We start from the raw sequence: 8,662 nt of genomic DNA on the forward strand, positions 1-8,662 counted from the left end.
GTTCTAACAAAGAAATTTTAACAAAACAATTCCCACCGTTCACCTTGACACAGTTAGTGGGCAAACGCAACTCAAGTTTGGGTTCGAGTGGCTTTCTACCACCAGGGTACACGACTAAAGGAAGTGCATGGCATTGTAACTTTAGTGGCAACCACACAGAAAGAAATGTATTGACATCGAATCCAGCATTAAAAAACTTACAACACTGCAACGAAGCACCAGCTACGTGGGTCCAAGGATCTCAACTTAAACCAAGCGGTTATAGATCACCGTACTTCCCAAAGTGGGACAGAGTGAACCCAGTGAAAAGAAGAAGGCCAAGAAAGTATGATTGCCCTTATATAATCTTTTTGTATGGTAGGCCTATTATATGTTATATACTGTTGATGCATAAATGACTTATATGAGAGCATGATGCTTATTTGTTTCCTTTTGACATTAATACTCTCAATGGATATTTAACATAACAATGAAAACCACACCTTATTCAGTGAAGGAGAGTAAGGTTTATTTCAATTGTTCCTCTCCATTGTGTGTTATCTATGATAACAATGGTGTAGGTTGGATTGCTGTAAACTTATATTCCTGTAGTACATTCAAATTAGAAGTTTGTGATTTATTTGTTAGATTACTCGGTTTCAAACTTTGTAAAATCTTGGTTGTTAATGGTGTTTTAAAAATAAGTTGCTATTATAATTGGAAAATCTAAGGTTTGCTGGCTGCATTCTCAGAGTACACTGCATACCCTGTTGCATGTGTCATATACATCAACACTACTTTATACTGCATGGTGTTTAACATTCAACAACTTTTAACAGGGACAGCTCTTCAGCCACCCTTGATCTGGTTTTAAGCAGTTTAAACCTGAACGAGCTAAGTCTACCAGAGGTTCACTTAGCCATGGGTAACGACGGATCACCTCAGTCCATCTGCCCCCAAAAAGAGGCTTATTATCGAGAAATATTTGATCGATTAGATGTAGATAATGATGGAAGAGTGGATGTACATGAGCTGAAAGAAGCTTACATGAAGATGGGTTTGTTGCAAGTCCCTGGACAGGCAGAGGTGGGATATTATCATATTACTATGATGTTGGGTAGAATATTTAGAATAGGAATGCACATGAATAATTTCAGTTTGCATACATTTTTTGAACTGCCAAAATTTTCTGCACACAGTTTCATCTTTCGTGAGTAGACTCAGGCGCGAATAATGTCAAAAATTCTGCCAAAGATTAAAAATTCGTTGCATACTTGGTACGAACATAGACAACCATTTTTTATCCCTGATTTAGAATTGATTACACACAATGGAATAAACTTTTGTTAACTACTATATATATAATGTAGCAACCCAAGTTTAAACTATTCAATATATATATATATATAGCCTACATACTGATTATTTGGTCGATTTATTCTTAATACCAAGCTTTCTTGATAGAAACTCACATAACGCAAAGTATTGATTAGGAAATATTTTAAAGTTAACTTAATAATTCCTGAAATTGATGACAATATGTCACAGTATTTTTTAAGAGCATACACAGATTTTAAACTTGCTTCATCACTAGTAACAATAAGCCCAAATCATCGCAGCATAAAGTTATAAATCATCTTATTTTACATTTTGCACAGAAATTTGTATCAGCAAGTGATTCAAACAAAGATGGTGAACTCGACGTGGCTGAGTTTGTTCGTTATCTACACGAACATGAGATGAAACTTAAACTAATGTTTAAACGATTAGACAGGGATAAAGATGGTAAGACACTCACATAATTACACCTTAAATTGCTCCTGTTTTGCAGTGGCACATTTCTTTTTTATGTTAGAAGTTATATTTATGTCTCATAGTTCATTACCCCTGTATAAATTTTGTTAAACATATATACATATATTCATGTTTTTGATGTTTTAAATTCATTTCTGCTTTGCAGTGGCAGACGGGTTATCTTTTATTTTATGCCAATTGCCAGAGTTTGTTTTCCATGGTTTAGTATCTTTTACTTTGTATGAATTTAGCCATATAATAAGCTACAGCCATATAAGCTACTTACTTTGTTAATGTATTTTATCTTCATTGCAATCTGTTGTTCAGGTCGTTTAACTTCTGCTGAGATCGAAGAGGCGTTACGCTCTGTTGGGTTCGATGTTTCCAAAGATGAAGCAAAGGAAATCACCAGAAGGTAGAATGAAAATATAAACTACCTCTAAAAGTTAACAACTCCGTGTTGTACATGCACTAATACAGAAGTGGATTTTTTGTTGTTGTTTTTTTTTGTAAATTGAATTCTTGCTCCGTTCATACCACCACCTAACACTCCCTAATACAGGATAGATAAAGATGGAACTTCTTCCATTGATATAAATGAATGGGTTGAACATCATCTTTTACATCCATCTGCTGATCTCAAGGACATTGTATCATACTGGAAACATGCAACGGTAAATGACAAATCTGTAGTATAATATATAAAGCCTATCAATATCAATTTTGTGTGACATGCATGCAGTAGATCTGTTGTGCTGGGGTAATGGCCCAACTCAGTCTGAAACTCCAGGTACGAGATGTGTCTCTGAGGATCTCATTCATACGGAATAGAATGTGAATTCGACACAGTTTGGTTTTCATTTATTTAATATTAAAAGTGTGGGATTTAGAATTAGTTGTCCTACCCAAAGTGTGATGTTAATGATTGAAAGTTGTTGCTAGGTAGGGAGTTTTATTTGTTGAGTAAAAGTTTGATTTAACTTGGTTGTATTGAGATCTGATAATGTTAAATGATTGTCAGGAAATGACCAAAAGAAACTTAAATGTCACCGCCAAAGTTAGTATCACTAATGAGTAATGAGTGTAAGTATAGCTACCAAGTATCAAGTGAAAACGTGTTGTTACCAAGACACAGAAATATAAGCCTTCATTTAGCTGAGTGCTTTAAGTCTGCTGTAAGGATTAGTGCCAGAAAAATATAGGTGGTAGTGACTAGTGATGGTTGTAATGACAGCTGCACAGTTGTCTGTTTGATTCATGAAACATTTGATATTTGTATGAGGAGTTTATTAGTAACCAACAACTAAATAGAGATGAGTAATTTAGGCAAATGTATCATAGAAATATTATGCTGTATCGCCTGTATGTTTATCTGTGATAATAGATTTGTAATCGATAATCGTGTGTTTATTGATTATTATATGTGACCAAAGCAATTGTGTGTGTAATGAATTATGCATGCTGTCGTCTGTGTGTTTCAATTGACCTTGCACATTTGTAGAATAGGTTGGTTTAGTTGTGTTGGTAGCAATGTTAGTAGGTTGGTTATAATGTTGCTTAAATAGTAAGCTTGAAAAAGTGGTTTTCTAAATGAAATCCTACTTATCAGTGGTTTTGGTAGCTGAAAGAAATCCTACTAAGATATGGAGAAAAACAGAGGTTAGATTTGAAGGGTGATTAAAATGTGCTGGATTATAATTGATGTCTAATCTACTTTCTTACATGCACACATGTGTAATGGCAGAGATTTCAGACACTAACTATAACTAAGCAGTGATTTTTTTCAAAAAATTGTGTATATACATTGTCATGTTTGATGTCGTAGTCCTTAAAACAAATTAACATGTTACGTTCCAAGTTGTGTTATGAATTATACCTTCAACCATGAGGTATTTCTCTATTTAAAGGACTGTATGAAGGACTATAGCTTCAACCCATAAAATTAAGAAATCGTTTGTTTACCATTCCTTATATTTTTCATTAGTACATCGACATCGGGGAGAGTCTCATTGTTCCCGATGACTTCAGTGAGGCAGAAAAAGTATCGGGACAATGGTGGAGACAGTTGGTGGCTGGAGGAGCTGCAGGAGTTGTGTCTCGCACATGCACGGCTCCTCTGGATCGTCTTAAAGTTTTGATGCAGGTTCGTAAAAACATTTTACAATTTTTTTGTAGAACTTTTTTAGTGAAGTGCAGGTTTTGTTACTTAATGGTTTTGTAAGCTGCGGTGTTCTAGTGTAAATAAACGACTGTGTTACTTTAAATGACCTTAATTCCTAAAATGACGTCAACTGCACGCACACATACCAAATACTCATAGTAAACAAACAGAAGCACTGAATGACTTATTATAATATCAACGTATTTGTCGTACTGACCTGTCATTTCAAGGTTGAAGTTACGTTTCTTAGAAATCTTTCAATTTCTTGTACACTGCTTTTGAGTTATTTGTAATCCTTCTGTGCCCACCATAACAGTGCTTGAATAAAACCTTGTCCTTAACTGTTGTTATTTCCACAGGTGCATGCTACCAAGTCCAACCAGCTAGGTATTTCTTCTGGTTTCAATTCCATGTTAAAAGAGGGTGGTGCTAAATCATTATGGAGAGGAAATGGTATCAATGTTATCAAGGTGAAAACTCTTTTATTACATCTGAAATAATGATGATAGTATTTTCTAACATTTCGTGAAAAGAAAAAAACGATCTTACCGCTACATTATCTTAACAGAAATATGAATTAAATTAACATAAAAAAGATAAAATTAGTAAATATAATACAATAAAATAAAACGTTTCAAACAACTAATTGCACATAATTGATTTGGTACACAAATGGTATTAAATAAAAAACAGACAGTCCTTTAAACTTTATTATATCCCATTACAATATTTGCTAGTTACAGATGTTACATACAATGTGTACACAGCACTCAATGTACAGTTTGTTTATTTTAAGATTGCTCCTGAAACTGCTGTCAAATTCTATGCTTACGAACGAATGAAAAAGCTCATTGGTGCTCAGTCAGGAGGGGAAATAGGGGCAGCGGAAAAGTTTCTAGCTGGTTCCATGGCTGGTGTTATATCGCAAACAAGTATTTATCCTATGGAGGTAATATATGAGTTCCCTGCATTATTTTATCAAAGTGTCCGAATTAATTTTGCAATTGATATGAGTCATATGACACTATGATTCTCAATATTAGGGTGTTACAATTATTTGAGATGCTTGTAACTGTCAGCTTAATAAATCACATTTAAGTACCACTATGACTGTACTAAAATAAACTGTAGTAAATTTTACAAAGGCAATAAACTCATTTGCAGGTCATTAAAACTCGACTGGCACTGCGAAAGACAGGACAATATAGCGGAATATTTGATTGCGCTTTTAAAGTTCTGCGCAACGAAGGACCAAAAGCATTCTTCAAAGGCTACATTCCAAACTGCCTTGGCATAATACCATATGCTGGGATTGATCTTTGTATATATGAGGTGAGAATTACTTGTTTTGCTGATATAAGTTTGTATGACTGTGTGAAACCTATATATATATATACATGTTTACTGTTGTTGAACTCAAATAGATGGCTTAAAGAGCTGTTTCTCTATACACTGTCGCAACCTACACAGTTGAGTCGAAAACTTTCTTATTTTAGACGTTAAAGAACTACTGGATAAAAACTTACGGAGCTGAAAAGGAAAAACCTTCAGTTCTTCTTCTCCTTGCATGCGGTACCACCTCCAGCACCTGTGGACAACTTGCCAGTTACCCTCTTGCTCTTGTTAGAACAAAAATGCAAGCACAAGGTAAAAAAACATTGAAAGTCGAAAATTTTGTAATAAAAAATTTTGTCTGAAAAAATGGTTGTACCTTGTACATTCTTCAATGATATTTACGTATTTTTTTATCTTTAGCCTCCCTTCCCAACCATGATAAAAACCAGAAGACAAGCATGGTTTCACTGTTCAGGTCAATAGTTCAGACTGACGGAGTATTTGGATTGTACCGAGGTCTGGCGCCAAACTTCATGAAGGTTTGTTAAACATTATGTATCGGATTTAAAGTAAACATTAGACTTTAACATCTGGAGAGGTTCATGCATTAGTGTAACAGGGTACCGCTGGCATAAATTCTTTTGCTTTATTACCTAACTCAAACAGAATAGAAAAGTGAACTAAATGTACCGACTGTAAAGTACTTTTTAAGTGATAAAAAAATGACAAAAAAGCAACAACTAAGTATAGTTACAAAACAAACTGCTGTAATTGTACCTTCTTTCCCAGGTTGCCCCTGCTGTTAGCATTAGCTATGTTGTGTATGAGAAAATGCGAATGCACTTGGGTGTCTACAGATGATAAAAACATCCATGGTGCTCATGTTTACTCATTATTTGTAACAGCTTGGTGCTTTTCTCGTTCAAGCACTGAAAAACAGGGCTACACATTGAAACTTCCCTTCATTTTACATCTGCTATTTAACATTCTAGCTCATTTCTTGCACCATAACACAATGTTTTCTTATTAATTTAGGTTCTATTCTTTCATATTCAATATAAACTAACTAACAATCATTAAAATATGCAGTTTTAATGAGATCATAATTTTCTCTTCCTACTAAATACTGTTTATTCTTCCGAACTATTCCTGTTACTCTGTCAATGTGATCTGTGGTACAAAATAATTGATTTTTTTTGTTGTTTTTTGAATGTTTTATTGCATTCCATATTTATTAGTGGTCTAGCACCTGACAAAAATATAAAATGTTGTTTTGTTTTGATACAAGAGTTTAATTCTTTATGAGACTGAAACAAATTACATAAGTGCAGTGGTTGGCAACACTTTAACAGTCTGTGAGAAATAGCTGCACCAATTTCGGGCATTAATCCAAAATTCATATTAAAGTTTGAAGTATTTTCAGGTTGGACAGAATTATTTTTGATGCAAAGCTAATAAAAATAAATTTAAATTTAAAAGCAACTCCAGTTAAATTTACACTTTATATATATGAATCTGCTTAAAGGCACGTAGCCTTTACTTACAACACAAGGTTTGCAACATCTACATAGAGAGAACACTGTTGTGTTTAAAAGAAAAATTACAGTTTTATGCTTGCAACTTTACACCAACCATACAAGCTTGTGTAACCAAGTTGTAGCAGCGTGTGTACAGAATAATAAGGCAAAATGATCTCCAAACAAAAAAATTAAAATCACTTCAGAAATTAATAGAAAAACATCTAATTAATAATCGCAATCATCTACGCCACGTTGTTTACAATATTCCTTTAATTTATCTGGCAGCGGGAGTCTGTCAATTGAATCTGACGCCATGCCTTCAATTTGGAAGTCGTCAAGTAAAGCACACACCTCCTCTAGTCTGGAGTTGATCACATTCTTACACAACATTGATAGGCTTGCTGGGCTTTCCTTCAGAGCAAGCACCTCATAGTCACGAAACAAATACTCCTTCCCTTTGTAGGGGATGTATAGACACCTGTGCGTTCTGTGCACTTTACCAGGAATCTGGACTTCAGTGTCACCACAAGAACCCTGTGCCAGAATACGCATCGTTACAGGCTGTGAACGGCATTTATACATAAAGTCTACCAAACTTAAAAATATTTTTTAGCTTGTCATTAGTTCATGCAACCTTAACCATATGAAGTCACACTCACCAGCACGGGATCCTTTAGTTTCTGGCCTCTCCATGTCCGACCATTCAATAGAGTCCCTCTTGTACGTCCTATGTACAATGGCTCAAGGTATGAGCAGTCAATGCCTCCTATCACAGAGTTGTCTGGTATATGGCCTTTTGAACAAGGCACCCAGTGAGTTATATGAGGGTCAATTGCAACTAAGACGTCAAATTCCTTTGTAGTGCGTACCCCTGTGCCATAAGACACCAGCAAAGTCCTGGTTTAAATAATAAACTGTGTATAAGATATATACAAGTATCAGTATGCACTACAGAAAAGCATGCAAATTCCAAAGAAAATACAGAAAGTAAAAAAGCACTATCTAATACCACTGTTTTATTGTCTATTATTTTTTGTCTATTATAACGTACTCATCTGGCTTGGCAATAAGTCCAGGAGTAAATTCGTTGTTGTTTTCCCGTAGCCTTGTTCGTCCAATATACAAAGGTTGGCCGAACTCTGTTGTTCCACCGACCACTGCCTCAGGTGGTATTACTCCGTTTTTACATCGCTTCCAATCAATACTTTTTAAAGGTACAATTGTTAATGCTTTTTTAGGTGCTGTACAGTTGTGAGTCATGGCCTAAACCTGCAAAACGAAACTGCACTTTTAAACGATTCCAACATTGCGATTTACAGCGACTTCGTACACACTATCTAGTTTCAACATTCTACACTGGCAAAGTAAACAGAAGTTACGTCCCACGAGCAAACACACACCGAAATCTATTGTCGAACAACAGATGCGCTTTTGGCTTCCCGCACACGCGTGAGGGCCACAACACTTTAAAGTGCGGGCAGTTCTCCTTCGAAATGTTATTGGTCGGTCTGCTTACACGCCCATTTTCTGCTGACGTTGCGATGTAAAAGGTTAACTACGTCAGTCGCCCAATTCCCTCGAGATAGCTATACCGAATCTGTTTGCAGGGATATGATTTAAACCCGCTGTAAAATAACATATTATTGTAACTGCAGACACGGCAAAATATACTTTATTACTGGCACGTCTAGTCTGTTGGCTTTTCTATGTTTTAAGTAGAGGTCAAATTCCATACCTTGTGGTTCTTCTTCGTAGAACAAACATTTCCGTGTTTTAATTTGCCCAACACTGAAGACCGGCTGTGTTAAACTATTACCCTGCGGGTTTAGGGCTGTAAGAGTTAAACTTTAACACTCTTATGACCTTTTACAAC

General features: G+C 35.4%; 2 protein-coding genes across 2 annotated transcripts in view; one reads left to right on the plus strand and one right to left on the minus strand.

The window, feature by feature from the left end:
- Positions 1-6,551, plus strand: part of LOC100186688 — a 10,685-nt gene extending 4,134 nt beyond the window's left edge. The window contains exons 7-18 of the mRNA XM_026835820.1: positions 13-325; positions 819-1,065; positions 1,638-1,764; positions 2,101-2,188; positions 2,336-2,447; positions 3,758-3,916; positions 4,294-4,404; positions 4,731-4,883; positions 5,099-5,266; positions 5,431-5,581; positions 5,690-5,808; positions 6,059-6,551. Of these exons, the coding sequence (XP_026691621.1) occupies positions 13-325; positions 819-1,065; positions 1,638-1,764; positions 2,101-2,188; positions 2,336-2,447; positions 3,758-3,916; positions 4,294-4,404; positions 4,731-4,883; positions 5,099-5,266; positions 5,431-5,581; positions 5,690-5,808; positions 6,059-6,130 (1,820 nt within the window). The 3' untranslated portion in view covers positions 6,131-6,551. The remainder of the gene's footprint in view (positions 1-12; positions 326-818; positions 1,066-1,637; positions 1,765-2,100; positions 2,189-2,335; positions 2,448-3,757; positions 3,917-4,293; positions 4,405-4,730; positions 4,884-5,098; positions 5,267-5,430; positions 5,582-5,689; positions 5,809-6,058) is intronic.
- LOC100184299 lies at positions 6,541-8,081 on the minus strand. Its single transcript, XM_002131674.5, has 3 exons — positions 7,841-8,081; positions 7,449-7,686; positions 6,541-7,323 (listed from the first exon to the last, which is right to left on the minus strand). Exons 1-3 carry the CDS (start codon positions 8,047-8,049, stop codon positions 7,015-7,017), a joined length of 756 nt encoding a protein of 251 aa, XP_002131710.1. The 5' UTR covers positions 8,050-8,081; the 3' UTR covers positions 6,541-7,014.
- Between the last annotated feature and the right edge of the window lie 581 nt (positions 8,082-8,662).

Source organism: Ciona intestinalis, chromosome 9 (genome assembly GCF_000224145.3).
Source record: "Ciona intestinalis chromosome 9, KH, whole genome shotgun sequence".
Taxonomy (NCBI): Eukaryota; Metazoa; Chordata; class Ascidiacea; order Phlebobranchia; family Cionidae; genus Ciona; species Ciona intestinalis.